This window comes from Hevea brasiliensis, chromosome 16, assembly GCF_030052815.1.
Source record: "Hevea brasiliensis isolate MT/VB/25A 57/8 chromosome 16, ASM3005281v1, whole genome shotgun sequence".
NCBI classification, from domain to species: domain Eukaryota; kingdom Viridiplantae; phylum Streptophyta; class Magnoliopsida; order Malpighiales; family Euphorbiaceae; genus Hevea; species Hevea brasiliensis.
Genome location: NC_079508.1, coordinates 57,073,802 through 57,092,881, shown reverse-complemented (window position 1 = coordinate 57,092,881; position 19,080 = coordinate 57,073,802). Strand labels below are relative to the sequence as shown.

The window sequence follows — 19,080 nt, the reverse complement described above, 5'->3', positions numbered from 1 at the left end:
CCTGAAATCCCAAGAGAATTTACACAATCCTGGAATTTGATTTATTAGTGTAGCTTGCATATATATAGCAGACCTTACATGAGCAAACGTGCATCAGAAGTGTACTTTTCATATTCTCAATAGGAGTTAAAGTGGCTTTTGTTTAACACTGACATTACCAAATCTAATTCCTCATGGCGATTATAGATTTTGGTGCACATTTAACAATTCAGTCGATATTTGTTTAATAAAAGGAAGTTTAAATAAATAATAAAATATCAATTAGAGAACAAAATCTCATAAACCACCAAACCTCTCCAGAACATCAGGAAAAAATCTTTATCAGTACTGGAAGTTATTTAAATAGCTGAACATATATTCTCTGCCGTTTCACATGCTTCAAAGGAAAGAACAGCCAAATTCTCTCATACTCAAGATGCACAAAATTTAGACCCTTTACTTCAGAAAACTTTTACCCAAACATCTTAAGCTTTCCATGACATTTTGGATTTTCTCTGAAATAGCCATGTAGAGACACCTCTGTGCTGTTTCATCCAGTCCATAATAGGAAATACTGGGCCATCCTTTGCTAGGAAAATGCAATTTACGAGACATAGAAATTGCCATTTGCCTCATTTTAGGAAGTTCAAATTCTATTGGCTCACCAACAACTATGTTAATTCTTTTGTTACATAACGGAAAAGGAGGCCTTCTTCCAAACCAATAATTCTCAGGCATCACCTGTGATTATAATTCACAGTGTTAAATGAGATAATATAGACAATAAAAATGGGCCAGTTGGGATAAGACATAAAATCACTCATATGATTCAACATGTCAAGAAACTTGAATATAATAATAGCAGTCTCTAAAACTTTATTTCACTTAAATAAGGATGATAGGTCTACACATATGTCAAATATGGAAGTGCTAGGATAGCTTAGATATGCATGGTTGGGCATTCAAAGTGTTCATTTTACATGCCTCCAAAGAATCACAGTAGAGCGAAAGAATTATTTTGTTCTTCATCTTATTTTAAGTGTTTGGCATGCCCGAGCTGCCAAGGAGATACAATTTTTCCAAAAAGGGGCCAGATCTAGTTAGCACTAGGAGGGGCCTCAAGGAAAATCTTGTCATTCTATTACATTGACCTATGGCCGTAGTGATTTACAGAGGGTCTATAAATTTAGATAACAAAGGTAAAGAAGTACCTCCCCAAAACCTTGATGAACAATGGGCAAGACTATTGGGGTTACAGGGGCACGGACAATGAGACTTGCAGTTCCCCATTTTAATCGTCTAATTGGTGCATCCTCTTGCAAAACTTTTCCCTCTGGAAATGTATGCAGCTGTCCATTAGGGACATACAAAGAAACCATCAGAACAAGAAGTAAAATGTGATTGTCTCTTCGAAGGAGAGGAAATAAGAAGTTGAATAAGAAATAAAGATATAGAATTCTCATGGAACAAAAAGTTTTAAACCACTCAAAGTTAACTATGCAATGCATGTATTGACAACTTCTTGTGAGAAAGTACGTATGCATCTATGAGAAATTGTGAACCTCAAACATTTTCCAAGTAATGAAATAGCCACTAATTAATTTAATGCTCTGGTTCAAGTTGCCCAGGCACTAATTGAAATTGTGTCCACAATTGCTAAAAGAGATTGTGATCTCAAAAAAGAAGGCCCATATAACTTTCACAAAAGTGGCCATTAATCACTGGTATCAGCAAGAGACTAGAAGGTGGATAGGAAAAGTGAAGTCAATTCCCACACAACATTTAACAAATGCTCATTTATACAACTAAATACTCTTTTATATAGCAAAATTCTCTTGATACTTAACTTGTTATTTAGAATTTTCTTTTAAAAAAAAGGACATCTCCCATAGACCAACAAGAAATTAATTAACGAAAAAGACAATAAAAAAACAAGGGTATGATATATCTGGAGTCAAATGAACTCACAGACTCCATTCCTAATCAGATGAACCTAACTTGTATTTATTTGCCTAATCAGATCAACCTACATCTTACTCCCTAAATTTGAAAACCTTTTGATCCTGTAACTTTTTCCTAAATAAATATTCAGTAGTCAACTTCAGTTATTCTTATGTGACCATAGGATAGAAGATAATGGTAGGAGAGATGGTAGAGCGGAAATAATGAGCAAATAATTTAACATGGAACATCGATATGAGAAGTGGGAGGGAAGCTAAGAAAATATTCCTAACATGACCATAGATACCAGAATGCCAGTCAACAATCTGAAAATGAGAACATTACAAGTCAGGCAAAGTCAAATGAGCAGTTTACACAAATATGAGCTCCATACTTCCCTTGCATCACTGATCAGTTATCACTAACATTAAGCCCAAGGAGTTCATCAAGACCAAAAAGGGTGACCCAGTACACCAAGAATCACACACTTGCGAGCTCAGGGAGGGTTGATGTAAGCAGCCTTACCCATGCGCCATTGCCCAAGTGTTCAAGAGCTTCATTCATGTGTTCTTGATAAATTCCAGCACCCCTAGTAATAGGTATACATTTACCTGCACAATTTCCAATTTCAGAAACAAAGGCCAATGTTAAGATTATTATGTTTCAAAGCAACACTAGTCTAATCATGCTAATAATCATTATGATTGCCAGGAATTCCAACTGAGTACAAGCAAAACTAACAAAGTAATTACCCCTAATTGACTCGACCGTTTAAGCTAAATCCTACACATGGCAAAAAAAAGGAGAAAAGGGAAACTGTAAAGAGAACTAATCACAGCTGTTGCCCCTAATTCACTGCACCCTTCTTGTATCTGTGAAAAACATTTGCAAACCTTCCCAAATAGAACCACCTTAACTGAATTCAGTTCCCCAGCTGCTGGTTTAGTCCCAAGTAATAACAAAAGATTCTAAAGCTATTCACAATAGTTTGAAACCCTTGAAGGTTAGACAAGTTACCTCCAAACAGAAAATATGGCAGAGTTGTAGCCAAACAGAATAGAAATTGTGATCTTACCTCAGCCTCTTCTAAAGAAACAACAAACTTGATTCCGATCCTGATGTTTATTGTAGTGATATGATTGCATCGAATTCTAATATTTTATTTGATTTCAAATGTTCACATTCTTGATTTACACAAAATTAACATGGCAATGTAGCTCTCTACCAATGTGGTCTGTAATTGAGAAAAAGAAAAAAAAATCTTTTGAGACACCACCTCCGCCGTAAACAATGCTAGAATCATCATTCAAATCCCAAGCACTACTAAATGAATATCCAACTTTTATTAAATCCGTTGAAAAGCCAATTCCACATTATTTTCTTCCAGCATTTGATGCCTTTTTTAATGCTGGATAAGAGGAAAGGTGAAAAAAAATCTTTGCATGGAATTATATGAGCAAAAGCTATAAATAATCAATCCACCATTGTAGCAACTGGCTAGGTAAAACAAACTCATAAGCCCCCGAGAACTACCCTTGACACTATTCTAGTGAAGAGTTCGCAACCAAAATGAATATAAATACAGAATAATTACAAGTTATATAATAATCTTCCTAAGTTTCTAGGGCTAGAAAAGCCATGAAAGTTACCAATCTAACCGAAGATTGTATTTTACACGGTAATTCTTAAGAAATATAAGCGACAGCCAGATAGAATTTTTTTTTTTTTTTTTGTCTGACAGATAGAATTAGAAGCCTAAGCATTCTAACTCTGTAGGTGGCCTTCAGCTGATTTTTCATTCTCAAATCAGAACTAAAGAAGTAATTTGAACCCTTAAAAACATTTTAAAAATATAAATATAAAAGGAGGCTGAAAGAAAATCATGAAGAAAAAATACCAAGGCGAAAAAAATAAGACAGCACGGAATTTTTGAAACAAATGTCTTCTGCGGCGAGTACCCATCGAGCCAAATTTGCATCAAAGGATGGAAAGCCAGGGAATCCCCACATGACTGGATCATCCAACCTATTAGAAAGAACGAAAAATAAATAAAATTGCAAACAGAAGAAGAGCTACAAAGAAAGAAAGTGGTGATGATATTGCTATGACATGTTACGTGGACATGTGATTGCTAACAGTGATGAGGGGTACCCCAGGGGGTCGAGATCGGACAAGATGAACAAGTGTATCCGCATTATGAACGGAGGTGGTGTTGAGAAGATTGGCTACTGCCTTAGCGAATCCCCCTACTGCCATGAATACCATCTTCCTTGGAATCCCTCCCATGTGCTTTCCACTTCCTGCCCATTCCAATTTTCGCCCCATTTATTGACACACTCCTTAGTCCTGAATAAGATGGACAAACTCCATACTCGACTTCTGCAGACTTCAATTGGGTTTTGGGTAAGATACTCCCTCGGTCTCAGACCCTTTTTCTTTTTCCTTTCTATACCCGTTACCATTGACCCGCGACTATTATGATAGCCGCCCAATAAATACATATTTTTTATTTAATATATATTTAAAAAAATAAAATATATTAATTTTAAAAAAATTTAATAATATAAACTATGTAATTTTAAATAAAAACGATATAAACATAAGATATATTAAAAAAAATAAACAAAACTTATTGCTTTCATTGTACTAATCATATTATTTTCTAAATTAATGAAAAATAAATATAAGCCTACTTTAGTTATAATAGCATGTGATTTATAAACCTAATTGAATTTATATATAATTATAGTTATATCTATAATTATTAATATATAATTAAAAATATTAATAAAATTTTAGTTATAGTAATTAATTAAATTAAAAAATTTAACGTATGACATTAAATCAAATTTAAAGTCTAAAAAAAATAAAATTTAATCAAATCGAGTTAAATTTCAAACTTTATTTTTAATATTAAATAAAGCACAAACTAAATATTATATTGATTCACTTGAATTACACTTCTAATTAATTATTTATTACCTTTCCCTCTATTCCTAGAATCTACCAAACATGAAGAACATGATAATAACTCAAGCTAACTATTTATTTTATAAAAAATAAATTTTATTTTATTACTTAATTATAGTATTAAATTAATAATATTTATTTATTTTATATATGTATAAATTTATTTATATTTTAATAAAATTATCAAAATTTAAAAAATAAAAAATAATTTCTTTTTAAAAAATAAAAATAATTTTCTCAAAAATCACTTAATTTTTCTTTAATTAAAAAAATATTTTTTATTAACTAATTTTTTTAAATATTTTAAATATAAAAAAATCCATAAAATAAGAAAATATTTTCTATAAAATAAACAAAATCTAAAATTGTAAAAATTAAAAACTTGTGCAATAATTTGAATTTTCTTGATCATCTGGCCTTTTATTTATGTCATAAATCACTACATTATCAAATAATTAAATCATCATTCTAACACAAACACGTTTATATTACAACTATTGCCCACAGGTACCAACTTATAATGTCCTAATAGAATCACCATAAAGCTGCAAGAACTCTTCATTATACGATTTTTTTTTTATGTGATTAATCCAAATCACAAGAAAGAGTAAAATAAATTGTATAATTATTACTGTACAAAAAAGTCAAAACTAAGTTTACAAAATTGCCACTAATCGTTCGCGTTTTTATTGAACTGCTAGTCTCTGCAGATGATCCAAGAAGACCTCAAAGCTTACATCATCTGTAAACAATATATCTCCGCCTGGAAGAGGAGAATCAGTATTGTATGTAGCAGACGGATTCAACTTTGCCAGAAGAAAACGAGCCTGCATTAACATTATGAATTAGTTAGCACCATACATGCCCATACACACAATAACAAAAGCAAAAATCACAGGAGGACACATGGAGGCAAGTGACGATGCACTGTCTCCGCACAATGAACTGACTGCATGACGCCACAGAATATGCCTCAGCAAAGCCCATGCGTAGAAGAGGAGAAAGAGGAAGGGTGATGAACTAATTTATCAGCCTCGACCTCGACAAGAACTAACAGAAGTGAAATTTAATATTTTGTCAATGATACAACAAGTACGGCTCCCATAAAAAAGGACATGGAATTTGATATACATCAAGAATTGCAAAATATCAAAAATTTTGATTTTGCAGACTGGTTTTATGAAAACCCACCAAAATGATGTCATTAAAGCAAATTTGAAAATCTTGGGTCATTTGCTTGGTCCTAAATAACGTATATTATCATGCAAATCTAAACTTCCATTTAGAGATGTCAATTTGATCCTGCCTCAATGTGGACAGAAAACTTCTGCTCAGCCTAAGGTAATGGGACATTGGTGGCTTTCCGTCACCAGCCCAACTTCAAAAGATATAAATTTTAATATAATCCAGCTTTAGAAGTTATAAATTTTAGCATTACTTTTACTTATATATAAAACAATTATTCGTATTTGAACATCTATACTTTATTACTTACTATTACTATTACTCTTAACTATAGATTATCAACATGCAAAATTTAACACTCATAAATTGGATTTTTGATATATTAAAAATATAATAGTTTAATAATATATTGACAACACAAAACTTTAAATAATTTATTACATAGAAAACATATTTTCAATATATTATTATCAACACTTAATGGGCGAATGGAATTTCACAATTCACTTTGCCTCGTATCATTCCTATTTCCATTTGAACATAACTAGTGGGGAATCCTTAGGTAAATGTCAGGACATTGTTAAAAGACACACTGACACAGGCAGTTAAAAGCACAAACTATGCTACAACAGTTGTATATTCATATACTTTTTAACCAATAACTTAGGTTAAGTGTGATAGTAAATAACCTGTGAACCATGTTGATCACAAATGACTAAACGAGGAACAGGAAACCTTTCCTTGATTATCGCATCCACATCATCACGGGGCGCTTGCAGCAATTGGGCAAATGCCTGCAAGAGCAAAAGCAAAAGCAAAAGCAAATTAGAACCGAGCATTAAGGCAACAACTTATGTCAGAATTGGAGCTGGAGGCATTTGACTACAAAAAAGAAAGATAACAGATTTAACCCAAAAAAAAAATGAAAGATGATAGACCCAAAAGCAAATTCTAAAGACTCTTTATGGCCATTGATAATCAGTTAATGTTTCATCTCACATGCAGGTGACCTTCTTGTGCACTGACTGGTAAGATTGTCTCCATCTTAGAGGACAATGCCTTCTATGATTAAATCTAAAATTGAACAGTTTCCAATTACAGTTAGAAAACAAAGCTAAAACAAATAAGATAAACGGGAGAAAAAATATTTACTTGTCCTTTGGTAATAAACAACCAAAAGAGTGATTAGCACATGATGCTTATGAAAGGCTGTGATTTCACATGTAAGAATGAAGACTGTTACATCAAACCTAAAACAAAGAGAAAGGTTTTCTTTCTCTTCTTTCCCCCTCCACTCCCCTTCTCTTCCTTCAGAACTTAACAAACTACCTGATGTTCTGGTTGATTATGGTAGCCAGCTTTTCGCCACTGAGCAATAGTTGCACCATGAAAAATAACAACAGTAAAATAAGAGTCCAAAAGCAGGATCCTATCAGCTGCAATGGCAGCCACATCAAGAAGAGCTGGTTCTGGCCCTGAATGAAATGAGTAAGATATCAGTGAAGGTTGTATCATCACAACAGAATTGGCCACATTTTCCCTGTTCAGTATGATCCTGAAGTATGCCGTCTCATCCGGGCTGTTGTTGAAGACCTGTATTAATTTTACTATGAATGAGAACTAATTGAACTACACAAAAAGTTAGATTGAGCCTTTACAGATAATAGCAATATACCTGAACAAATTGGGAACGTCGTAAATGAAACATGAACTGAGGGAATATCGAAAGCCGAGGAGACAAGCTGAAAGAAGATGGGCTGTCCTTCTGGTAATCTCCAAATTGTGAACATATATGTATTAAAGCTTTATCTAGCCATCTTATCGGGTCAAACTCAGCCTGCATGCCAAGTAGCACTTTGCATAATTTACAAGGGCCACTTTTATGCATCTTCAATCTAAATTTGTTCCTTTGTAACTTTGCTCATAGTTATACTTGTATGCTTATGCATGTGTTTGTGTGTGTGTGTGTGTGTGTGTGTGTGAGAGAGAGAGAGAGAGAGAGAGAGAGAGAGAGAGATGTTGAAAGTCTATCCAAAAGATTTCAATCATCAACAGAAATGTTAAAGCAGAAAATGTGAGCCACATTATCCTGGATCTGAACGCAAAAAACCACAAAAGATTGGCCAGTTACCTCAATTTCCATTTTGAAAGAGACTAGGCGTGCCATGGCTACAGCAGCTGCTTCTTGGTCAAATCCAGCAATCAAATCCTAACGCATTTTAAAATAGATTCAGAAGCATGCCATGAAGACACTGTCTAGGGGGAAAAATAAAAATAATAATAAAAGCAACATCATTTCATGACCTTCAAAAGATAAAATAACAATCTGCCTCCATTCGCGAAGTCAACTTATTACTGAGTTTACTAGGATTTAGCAGCCCAAATCAACCTTTGTGGATTCTACCAATTCTTTTTTCATCTCCTTAAATGAGTACTTTATTATGGAGACTAAAATTATCAATTTATCATACACAATATTGGCATCTAGGTGCAGAATTTTATTTACTTTTTAAAGTATTAGAAGATATATTTAAAAAATTCAAAATTAATGAACTTATCAATGATTCTTTGTAATTTTTGAGCAACGCCAATTATTTTTTTATGCAAGTGATAAAGAAATCTATTATTTATATTGAGTTTACAATATTTGGACTTAAATTTAAATTAACGAAAGTGAATTTAGCTTAAATAAAAAAAAACCTGAACTTGGCCCAAATTAAAAAAAATGAAAAATCAATTTAACCAAACTGGTTATAAATTTGAATCGGTTTTAATATCTAATGATCTGAACCAAACTGTACAGACAACTAAAGTCAGCAACTAACAATTGTTTTATTAAGCAATTAACGTTCACTTGTTAGTTGTTACCATCCACTAGCCACAAGTATCAACTAACAGTTATTACTTTTAATTGAACCAAGTGGTGCCTAAAGTTCCTTCCCACCTTCTTTCCCTTGATAGTGTTTCTCCTTAGACCATTAAACAGAATGTTTCACATCTATGTAAAGTACAGCACATTTTTTTTTTTATCCCCAAGTGAACTGGTAAATGGTAATGCAACACATACAAGAGGAGAAAAGAGCTTGCCTGTATGCTTCCAGGTCCAGCAACCCATCTTCTAGAAAGGGTTGTAACGCGGAGTCTCATTTGACCACTGCTGTGCTGATAACTGTAATAAAATGTCAATTATAACTTATAAGCCAAAGATTTTTCCATCTCTGTCAAAAAGTGAAGGAAAGGAACCACAAAAGAAAAGAAAAAGCTTGGAGTTCATACTAAGTCAAAAATTGGAAGTAAAATTGATTGCTTGATGGTTGAACAGAAGCATCTGGACTGTCCTTCTTCACAATTTCAAATATTATACATAAAGTTGTAGCTTTGTCTAGTCCACACATCTTCCAAGCACTGGTATTACCCTGACCGATGACAGTATCGGAGCACAAAGGACCTTTCTGCATAAAGTCATTGTTAATAAATGATGAAATAAAGTAATGAACAAAATAGGGGGAGGGGGTAAAGGTCTATAAAATCCTCCAGATATACCTTTTCAAGCGATGCACAGGGGCCAATAATGCCTTGAACTTTGATATCCTTTGAGCTGTTTATCTCAAATATACCACTATATGCAAGACAGGGGAAAAGTTATTAAGATGGCGCTCCAGTTTGAGTAGCGACAAATATATATTTAACAGAATGCATAACAAAAGGTGTTAACTCTACCAAATATACCATTTTCTTTCCATAAGGATTGCACAAAAATTAATCAAAGAAAATGCTGAAAGTATCAAGCATGATAATTGACAGAGCATAATAATAAAGATATAACTGTTGAGTGAGAAGATACAAATTCATTCGACAATCCCAGTGGCAATACGTCACCAAGCAAATAAATTTTAATTGAATCTAAAAGTTTGACTTGTGATGAGAGAGTTATAGTGATTAAGATTAGGCAAAGGTATAAAATTTGCAACTTCAGAAAGCAATATATAGAGAGATTGAAGAACTCTTACTTTGATGATAGTCCAAGGTCATAGTCATCAAATTGGAAAATACGTCTAAGTGAGTCCTTAAAAACTGAATGGCCAAAGCTTTCTGCAAGAACAACAAGCCCACCAGTTTTTTCAACTGCAACTTTAAGTTCAGCAACCCCCACCTAGGAAGAAGGAAAGACAAGCAAAAGAAATTTGATTTTCAAGTCATAGTATTCCCTGTATGAATCTGCAACTATAAACCCATTGAACAAATACTTGAAATTAAAAGCAACAAATTGATTGTGAAACCTAACAGCATTTTTTTGGATCAATGGATTGAAAATGACAGGAGAAAACAATATAATCCTGTCCAATTGGTGTCGGCCTATTTTTTGTCCCCCCTTCACCTTCCAGCAGATAAAAATCTATTCCCATTGAAAAAGAGCAAGTTATATATATATTCATAGAACTATTGAGGGGGGGGGGGGAGGATAGAACTTTTTTGAATAAACCAAAAAGTACAAATTAATATTAGAGTATTACTAAACTGGCCTAAAGATTATAGTATGAACTAAATAATTAATAACAGGAATTCCGTGCCCCAATCACTGATTATAATGGCAAGCTTTAGATAGAGATTTACCTATTGCACTGATTGCATTAATTGGCCCTTCAATAAGCTACATACACTAGAAAGTTTTAGGAAAGTTTACAATATACAAATAGGTGTCCAATCACCAAATACAATGGGAAATTTTGTAAACAAAAGCAAAAAGCTTATTTACAAAGTCAGTCAGCAGATAAAATTATATTCAGTTAGTTATTCACTTATAACTGAAAAAAAATATATTATTTACAAATTATAATTATTAATTTCTAAATTATTAAATGAAGTACTCTTTGGTTAACTCACACACAATCAGACGCCAGCCTATGTGCTTGATTTAAAGTAGAATATTACCTGGTCAAGAGCACATGCAAACAGATCAAGTACGTGGCCTTGATGCACAAGCTGCTTTGCAAGTCCTTCGTAGAACTTCACAGCTTTATGATAAAGGGGAGCAGAATCTTTATCCAGGTCCTTGTGAGAACGAATTGGTTCAGAGAGATTCTTTGACACGATCTAGAGAAGATATACAGGAATAACTCAGTTCCCAGCAATATAAATCAACAGGAAAAGATAGAAATAGAAAGAACAAGACAATCTCTCTTTCAACAGGGAATAGAATTTGGGAGTTAAATGCCAGTTGAAGTGCCAAACAATGCAAGCATAAGAAAAAGAAGTATCATATAAGAAGGTAAAGTTTTACTAAATTTATGGTTCAGCAGCAGCAGCAATTAATATGAATATTCAAGAGAAAAGATTGAAGCAAAGAGTATCTCATGTTCAGATCAATACAATAGAAAATAAGATAGGCAAACATGAAAAGTAAACCATCCAGTGGAGACGACTAAATTATACTATGATGTACGAAGTGGATATGAGGGTCACAATTGAGCCAAGCCAAGGATCATGACGTTCAAGTTTGGACACAGTAACAGTATCAAGGCTCCAGATAATCAGTCACAAGGTCAATATATTAACAATGAGCAATGAATCGGATAATGTGTTTCCTAATAGAGAAAAGTGTAAAGCACTTACAGCACCTAGTCCTTGAGTGGATGGACCACCAATGAATGCCATAATTCGAGCTCCAGACCCAGGAACACAAGCTCCTAATAAGCTGGCCGCCACACAAAGAGCCGTGCCAGTACACCTGGCAGCCCGCTCATCAGGCGGAACAGGCCAAGGATCTTTCTGCAGCTCTTCCAACACCTTACATTCATTTTATTTTGTGAGGATAAAAGAAATTAAATTAAGAAATTAACAAAGTATATGAGACAAGAAAATGTGATTTTGATTGTTGAAATGAGAAGGCATATTCAAAATTACCGAATTGAGAGTAAATTCACACTCAGAGGCGGGCAATAGGAAGCGGGAAATACTCTCGGAAGAGAGGCCATCCCTAGCGCCCGCAATAACACCAGTGGGAGGCTTGGGCTTCTTGAGAAAAAAACCCATCTGATCGAGAAGCTGGTCCTTGGACACGTCCTTGGAGCCCTTGAAGACGTAGGTTTTGGGGATCTGGCCGAAGCCTAGCTCGTGAACGTGGACCAAGGTCCCAAAAGTGATGAGGCCAACGAGGGAATTGTCCGGAAGGAGGTCGATGGCCTGGGACAAGGCTGACTTGAGGAAGGCCATCTCCTCCTCGATGATGCAAGTGTCCACTACGAACATAAAAACCGACGAGGACGAGCACTTCTCTGCTGGAGTCTCGTATTCGATGGTGGTGTATTGCGGGAAGAGCTCCGCAGGAAGGTTGTCGTCGCTGATGGAGGCGTAGTGAGGCGGGAAGTGATTGCGTTGGAAGCAGAAGGGGCAGATCCAGATCTTAGCCGCGAAATCCACGATCGAAAATGGGTTAAGCACGGAGCGGCAGGTGCGGCAACGCAGGGGAGAGTAGGGGAGGACCGGCATGTTGGCGAAGTGCTTGATCGGAGTGTAAATGGCTGAGACGGGTACCACACAGTTGCTGGCCTCTTGCTTGGTGCCCGGAAGCACGTTCCACGGCATTCTCACTCCGTCCTGCGATTCCAGGTCCAGGAATTCCATCATTTTTCTTGCTAATTCTTCTCCTTATTTCCACTATAGGGTTTATTTGTTTTTGTTTTGAGATGAGTATGTGTTAGTGTATGTTCAATCGAATTCAATATCAAAATCTGTATAAGTAATACAGAAGAGAGCGCGAGAATCAAATTAACAACAATGCTCTGCGAATTTGTCAACCGCTCTCTTCCCTTGGCCTTGCCGCCGGACCTTTGCATTATACTCTACACAGTACACTCCTGTTTGAATTTTTATAAATTATTTAATTTATCAAAATGCTGAACTGGACCATAAAAGAAAAAGACAGGAAACTCAATTATCGAAGCCCATAACGAAGCTTGCTTGTTTTGAATGAAGATTACATGGGTCGGGCCTAAAATATCCAATTCTGGAGAGTGGGGGGAACACTGAACTCCCAGGTTGAGCATGGCAAGGCTCAGATTTTGCTAGAATCAAATTCTTTTTTTTTTTTTTTCCTTCTTTTTCCAAGAAAAATCAAGCAGAGATTTTGGTAAGCGTGTATTCTGCTTGCCGCTATGGCTGTTGCATCGTCAACTGACCACATTGACGTATTTTGGCACGAGCGCATGCTGAAACACGATGCTGGTAAGGGCGTGTTCGATACATGGAATGCTTCTCTTCTTGCTGCTGGTACTAAATTGTCAGCAATGAAGCATAACCTCGATAGGCATGGAAAACTTGCGCATAGAATTTTTGCATTTGAGTTAGCCGATCCTTTCTAGGTTTTTCATTTAAGATAGCCCATCCTTTGATGATGCCACATCCATTCATTGCACATGCAAACTCACAATTATACACAATTTTCAATAATTTGTTGCTGTGTCTAGTCAGTAGCCATGCTCTTACATTGGCTGTGGTAATTCTATTATTGGTATATGAATATTTTGTTGAACCCATATCTCATGTTCACCTTGATGCAGCAAGATGGATGATTGCTGTTGAGACTATCCTAGCAACATAATGAAGGAATTGAAGTATTGAACTTTCTCAAGCACATGGGAATCTAAAGATGGAACTCATATTTAGGAATAGTAACAAACACTAGAATTTGACATTCCTAGTCACTTCCGTAATAGATTCAGGGAACCAAACACCTCCTAGAAAGACTTAGGACTATTCTCTCACTTAGATAATGAATTATTACACCAACCGAACAAAGGTTTATCTTTCCCAGTTGCTAACTAATTCTGCCAAGTAAAGGAGCTTAATGTAAGCTACATTTTAACTTTCAAGTTAGGAGATGCTAGAAAGTCTGAAACCTCAACTCTGTAGAATCTTTATATAACGTTACAAGTATGTATTTTGAATGAAAAGTTATTGGTTCTCCAAAAGTTTACAAATTCATTTTCAGTTCTAAAACTAACTGAAATTCATGACCGTTAGAGTAATTTAGATTGTATTTCCTTATCTTACTATTGGTAAAATGATTTGGTCTCCATATATGCGCCCTGATTGACCAATGAATATGTATCAGATATCAAGGCCCTGACACTAATCCAAATATAAATAGAGATCAATGAATTTTGTGTCTTTTGTTTCATAGATTAGTATATAATTTTAATTTTAGTGCAAATATCATCTCTTTAAACATAAAGCCTAACGTACAAGTATTTCCATTTCATTAAAGCATAGCACGTCTAGAAATTAGAAGAGGATTATATATTTCTATTTCTCGTAGCATTTGTTGCATTGGATTTGCAGAGTGAAATACCATATGCTAGCTCTCTTTCATCTATCTTTTGCCAGTTCCAGCAGGACGATTTGCAACGTAAGTCCTTAAAGAAGGAGACTGGGTGAGACCATCAGGAGCTACTGTTATATTTTGAGTTCCATTCTTATGCTGCATCCTTCTCCTTGCTAAATAACCCCTGATCCAAGGGGTGACATCCTCACTTATCTTGATCATGATAAAAAAGATTATGCGGTAGGCCACAATCATGCTGAAGATGACACTGAGATCCACCCATTTTGATCGGTGCACATCTATCTGGAATAAATTTTCTAGTATGTACTCACCAGGAATCTTGGGAAGATCCGGTGTCTGGTTGTCAAACCACAAGCCTCTCAGATCATTCTGATATTGCCCCTGAAAAGTACATATACGTATAAGCAATGATGAAACACAGCAGCATTTCCATTGACTAATAAGGCTTGGCATTGGGTAGCACCTGTAGAGCCCAGAAGTGGAAGCTAATGTACGACATTGGATAACGCCACACAGGCTTTGGTATATCATTTGGAAGCCTAAAGTATCCAGACACTAGCATGAATATTCCCTGAAATGTGGAGAAAAATACATAAATTACTTGGGGATCATTTTACAGGATCTCATGCTCATGTGAGGATCAGTTTAGTTGATCTCGTATCACAGATCAAAAGACAAACCTGAATTCCAGCTCCGATGATGATACCCATGAGGAAGTTGGGGACAATACTAGCTATGGCCATCATCAAGCTCTCAACTACGGTGACACTTGCATAAAGGCACAGTACGAAGAATAAATAATGTTCGAAACCAGGGTGAAGGCGGACCATGAAGTAACAAATGGTTCCAGATAGAAAGGTGATCATTATCAGAAATGGCATTGCAGAGATTGTGTTGCTAATTACGAAAGCTATAACACCATAGTGACCATTTAACCTCTCCCTTTGGAACACCTACAGTAATTTGTAGAAAGATTAATCAAATCATTTTGCTCCTCGTAGCAAATCTGTGTTGGCTTTTTAGTCTTTATAATAATACACTCACCTTCATATCTTCTACAAAAGAAGGAAACCCACCAATTGACATGAAAGTGACAAAACCAAAGACAAAGGAAGCACAAGAACCTCTCGCCTGCTCAAGGAATAATGGATCAAATTTATGAGCTTATAAGCCTCCACATATCTCATAATGGATCAATATATTGTTGCTTGATTTTTTTCAGAAAAGCCCATAATCCACTTTTAATGGAAACCCACACCAAAATTCCAACATGTTATTCTTGATGTGATAAGAATTAAGAGTGATTGTCTTGTGTGCTTGAGTGAAGTGTCAAAAAAAAAAAACTGAAATTTCTATCTCTAAAAAGCAACCTTCAGAACCACAAACTAAAGTTAGAAAATGGGTGCAGAGGACAGAAACCGTACCAGAATTGAACTGTAACCTGTCCCCACATTCAAGTAGATAGTTCCAATGCAGACGGTGACCACAATGTAAATCACAAGCCTAAGCCAGTAATACCCAAAGTCCCTTGACATATTGATGAATGAACGCTTCGTTAAAGTAAAGGCCTGCCTCAAGAAACTAGCCTGACTTCCCCCTGGATCAAGCACAGTTCCTTTCTGCAACAGACAATAAAGAGACATCAAATTTAACTCGGTTATTCAAAATCCAAATAAATTGGTATTCACAAACAGAGAGAATTGGAATGAGAAAAATTCCATAGCTCATAAAATCGAAAATATAAAAGGCTGCCTAATTGTTAGCTTGATCTGAAACCTGCAGCACCATAAACAGCACCATAAAAACCACTTACAACTTTGGATATCTCCTCAACTTTTTCTCTTGCGGCATAGTAGTACTGAGAAGTACGGTAGTGGTCAACTAGAGTTCGTATGGCTTCGGCTGTCGTTATCTTGTCCAAAGGATCCTCACTTGACTCAAACTGAATAGAAAGCCAAGTTTTTCAAGAAGAATTAGATAGTCCTTAAATAACAGTCAGTGAGACAGGGAAGGAAATGAGATCAAATTAACCAAGCCCATCTTCCCAGATACTAGTTCATGCTTGTATATATCATGGTATTTATTATGGATCAAGAAATCCTCCTTAATAAAAATAATCAATAACATATTCTTTTAATAGAAGATTTAAATCAAATGAGAGATTATTAGGTATACCGATGTATATGTACCATCTTTCACAACCGCTCAATTTTTTTATGTGAGAAAAAAACACTAATTTTGTGTGCACGGATTATTCCGTAATCTTCCTAAATGAATTGGTTTAAATGATAGACAGTGATTTTTGGTAACTTCCCATACATTTCAATCAAGAAAAGGGCAGTCTTGTTTAAATTAGAACCTCAAATTCCACGAAATGAAAACCAACTTCGCTAACTTAATTATCAAGCCAGATGGAAGGGAGATGTGATACCCGCAGTTTCATGGAGCCCTTCAAAGTAGCCTTTACTTTGTCAAAGTCAGAATTGATGCATCTAAGAAAATGATCAGAAGGGTTCCTCAAGGCAGGGCAGGGAAAACCAGCTTGTGCAAAGAACTGCCGACAACAATTAACGCATTGTTAATTAGAAGTTATTTCATTTCTATTTGGTGAAACAGATGAAAATGGTGTATACGAGCAGGGATTTCTTGCCTCGTATGCCTCTGAAGCCTGACCAAAATAAACAGTTTTGCCTCCTGAAAGCAAGTACAATCTATCAAAGAGCTCAAAAACTTCACTACTAGGCTGGTGAATTGAAGCAATGACAGTCCTTCCATCTCTAGACAGCCCGCGTAATGTTTGAGTTACAAAGAAAGCCGAAGCACTGCCACACCAAATGAACGAGATAAGATAATTAAAACAGTGTATTGCGAGACAGGAAAAGACAATTCTGGCAGTTGTTTTTGAATATCAGCACTATTAATTTAATTGTTAAGAACAAATTCGATCTAAGAGCATAATTAATTAACCTGTCAAGTCCGCTGGTTGGTTCATCCAGAAAGAGCAATCTAGGCCTCATTAGGATTTCGAGAGCTATGCTGACCCTTCTCTTCTCCCCTCCACTGATCCCACGCAAATGCCAATTTCCAATTACTGTGTCTGCACAATCTTGAAGACCCATCTCTATTATAGTACTCTCAACCAATGCCCGCTTCTCCGACCGAGGCATCTTATCGGGAAGACGTAGTCGAGCTGAATACCAGATCGTTTCCCTCACCGTTAGAGTACCAATCAAGTTGTCATCTTGTGTCACATAGGCCTAAGTTTACATAAAGCATACAAAATTAGTGCGAAGAGTCATGGCATGCAATAGGATTAAAACATGTTGAGAAACGCAGAAAAGAAAGTTTCTTTGAGCCTAAATGACCACGTTAAGTTAAAATATATAATAAACCAAACATTAGATGATGAAAAATTTAAGATTACATGCAAATATACGAGTATTTATTTGTGAGTCTAGCAATAAATTAAGCAGTACTATACTCACAGCAGCTCCGAAAGAGAGCTTGGTTTTTCGACCATTGAGGAGAATGGTCCCAGAAAGGAAAGCATTGGCAGCAAGGCGACTAGAGAGAGCATCAAGAAGAGTGGATTTGCCAGAGCCAGAAGGCCCCATGAGAGCCGTGAGTGATCCTGGTTCAGCATAGCCAGTGAGTCCCTCCAAAACCTTTTGTGACTCTCCATTCCTAAGGGTTACCATCACAGTCAGATCGTTCCATGTAAGTCTCGCCGACGCATCCCCCACGAACTCTGTGTTGGATTTGTCCCTCCACAGAGTCTCGCTTAGAGGACTCAACCCCCCTACTACCATCCCACTTGTTGGTGCTGGTTTGCTTGCCTCTATCTCCATCACTACTTGATTCGCTGAGTTCCTCATCTTAGAATTCTGAAGTCGAAATCTTTATTGTAAAACAAACCATGAAAGGACCTGGAAGAGCCTGAGGAAGATATATAATATATGCAAAGAGAGAAGGCGAGAAAGATGCGTGAACGGAGAAACGAGTAGTGTATGAGTTGACCGAGCGAATATATTAATTATGTTAAGAGAATCCCATGCAGAAAGAGCCTGGAACCCAACTTGGACAATAAGCAACACAATTTTCTTCTTCTTTCTTCTTAATTTGTGCTTCAGTTAGAATCTAAGAAAAAAAAAGGTGAAGGAAAAAAAGAAAGAAAGATAGAAGAGTCCATTAAATGGGTTCTGGAGATTGTTGGTAGAGGCATTAAATACAAGACCCACCCTCATTAAACTTGGGGCTCCATATACCACCACTGGGCAACCGTCTGAGATTAAGATATATAACAACTTCTGCTTCAACTTATTTGAATTTATCTACTATTCAGCAATTAATTAATAGCATACATAGGGCTTCAATTCTCACGTGCAGTTGCTTAATAATGCTAGTTTAATTTCATTTCGTAGTGTATATATATTGACTAAATAAAATACACACTTGAGGCTCTTGTTTTTCTCACATGTAAATGCAAAATACTCGGTGCCTAAATACCTAGCCGATCAATTAATGCTTGTAGTTTTCGGGTAGGCATCGCTAGTCATCCCACAAATTAATTGGCCCATCACCTTTGAAATTTTTTTTTTTAATTATAATTTTATTAAAAATCAGAAAAAAAAAACTTAATTTAGATGGTCCATAACTTAAAA

General features: G+C 35.7%; 3 protein-coding genes across 8 annotated transcripts; all 3 read right to left on the bottom strand.

Annotated features, from left to right (window-relative positions):
• Positions 1 to 218: 218 nt before the first annotated feature.
• On the bottom strand, positions 219 to 4,387 carry LOC110666394 (N-acylphosphatidylethanolamine synthase). Of its 4 annotated transcripts, none has more exons than XM_021826877.2 (5): positions 4,037 to 4,383; positions 3,818 to 3,945; positions 2,446 to 2,531; positions 1,191 to 1,328; positions 219 to 720 (listed from the first exon to the last, which is right to left on the bottom strand). In XM_021826877.2, the coding sequence occupies exons 1-5, from the start codon at positions 4,243 to 4,245 to the stop codon at positions 436 to 438; spliced, it is 846 nt and encodes a 281-aa protein (XP_021682569.2). In that variant the 5' UTR covers positions 4,246 to 4,383; the 3' UTR covers positions 219 to 435. The 4 variants fall into 4 exon arrangements, with proteins under 4 accessions (XP_021682569.2, XP_021682572.2, XP_021682570.2 ...); XM_021826880.2 differs by having other exon boundaries at positions 4,072 to 4,373; XM_021826878.2 differs by having other exon boundaries at positions 4,030 to 4,265.
• A 1,043-nt stretch (positions 4,388 to 5,430) lies between these two features.
• On the bottom strand, positions 5,431 to 12,949 carry LOC110666392 (protein transport protein SEC23 C). 3 transcript variants are annotated; one of them, XR_002497155.2, is made up of 13 exons: positions 11,980 to 12,948; positions 11,689 to 11,862; positions 11,008 to 11,169; positions 10,086 to 10,228; positions 9,619 to 9,694; positions 9,352 to 9,527; positions 9,163 to 9,244; positions 8,207 to 8,284; positions 7,751 to 7,912; positions 7,405 to 7,668; positions 7,075 to 7,149; positions 6,765 to 6,869; positions 5,670 to 5,717 (listed from the first exon to the last, which is right to left on the bottom strand). XR_002497155.2 is itself a non-coding variant. In XM_021826872.2 (12 exons), exons 1-12 carry the CDS (start codon positions 12,700 to 12,702, stop codon positions 5,577 to 5,579), a joined length of 2,286 nt encoding a protein of 761 aa, XP_021682564.2. In that variant the 5' UTR covers positions 12,703 to 12,949; the 3' UTR covers positions 5,431 to 5,576. The 3 variants fall into 3 exon arrangements, 1 of the variants encoding a protein (XP_021682564.2); XM_021826872.2 differs by lacking the exon at positions 7,075 to 7,149 and having other exon boundaries at positions 5,431 to 5,717; positions 11,980 to 12,949; XR_009144747.1 differs by having other exon boundaries at positions 5,665 to 5,717; positions 6,765 to 7,149.
• A 1,278-nt stretch (positions 12,950 to 14,227) lies between these two features.
• On the bottom strand, positions 14,228 to 18,569 carry LOC110666393 (ABC transporter G family member 11). Its single transcript, XM_058137790.1, has 10 exons — positions 17,905 to 18,569; positions 17,387 to 17,676; positions 17,070 to 17,241; positions 16,851 to 16,973; positions 16,233 to 16,361; positions 15,844 to 16,038; positions 15,464 to 15,550; positions 15,100 to 15,372; positions 14,883 to 14,990; positions 14,228 to 14,800 (listed from the first exon to the last, which is right to left on the bottom strand). The coding sequence occupies exons 1-10, from the start codon at positions 18,292 to 18,294 to the stop codon at positions 14,447 to 14,449; spliced, it is 2,121 nt and encodes a 706-aa protein (XP_057993773.1). The 5' UTR covers positions 18,295 to 18,569; the 3' UTR covers positions 14,228 to 14,446.
• Positions 18,570 to 19,080: the final 511 nt, after the last annotated feature.

What these genes read in the sequence shown, in the direction of transcription:
- LOC110666394 (XM_021826877.2), bottom strand. Translation starts at nt 4,245, where the DNA reads ATGGGGCGAAAATTGGAATGGGCAGGAAGTGGAAAGCACATGGGAGGG. An exon ending in GTTAGCAATCACATGTCCAC is followed by an intron (nt 3,946 to 4,036) that starts GTAACATGTCAT and finishes TCTTTCTAATAG; the next exon opens with GTTGGATGATCCAGTCATGT. An exon ending in ACTTGGGCAATGGCGCATGG is followed by an intron (nt 1,329 to 2,445) that starts GTAAGGCTGCTT and finishes CCTAATGGACAG; the next exon opens with CTGCATACATTTCCAGAGGG.
- LOC110666392 (XM_021826872.2), bottom strand. Translation starts at nt 12,702, where the DNA reads ATGATGGAATTCCTGGACCTGGAATCGCAGGACGGAGTGAGAATGCCG. An exon ending in GACCTTGGACTATCATCAAA is followed by an intron (nt 9,695 to 10,085) that starts GTAAGAGTTCTT and finishes TCTTGCATATAG; the next exon opens with TGGTATATTTGAGATAAACA. An exon ending in CTTTCAAAATGGAAATTGAG is followed by an intron (nt 7,913 to 8,206) that starts GTAACTGGCCAA and finishes CTTGGCATGCAG; the next exon opens with GCTGAGTTTGACCCGATAAG.
- LOC110666393 (XM_058137790.1), bottom strand. Translation starts at nt 18,294, where the DNA reads ATGAGGAACTCAGCGAATCAAGTAGTGATGGAGATAGAGGCAAGCAAA. An exon ending in AGCTCTCTTTCGGAGCTGCT is followed by an intron (nt 17,677 to 17,904) that starts GTGAGTATAGTA and finishes ATGTAAACTTAG; the next exon opens with GCCTATGTGACACAAGATGA. An exon ending in AGGCTTCAGAGGCATACGAG is followed by an intron (nt 16,974 to 17,069) that starts GCAAGAAATCCC and finishes TGTTGTCGGCAG; the next exon opens with TTCTTTGCACAAGCTGGTTT.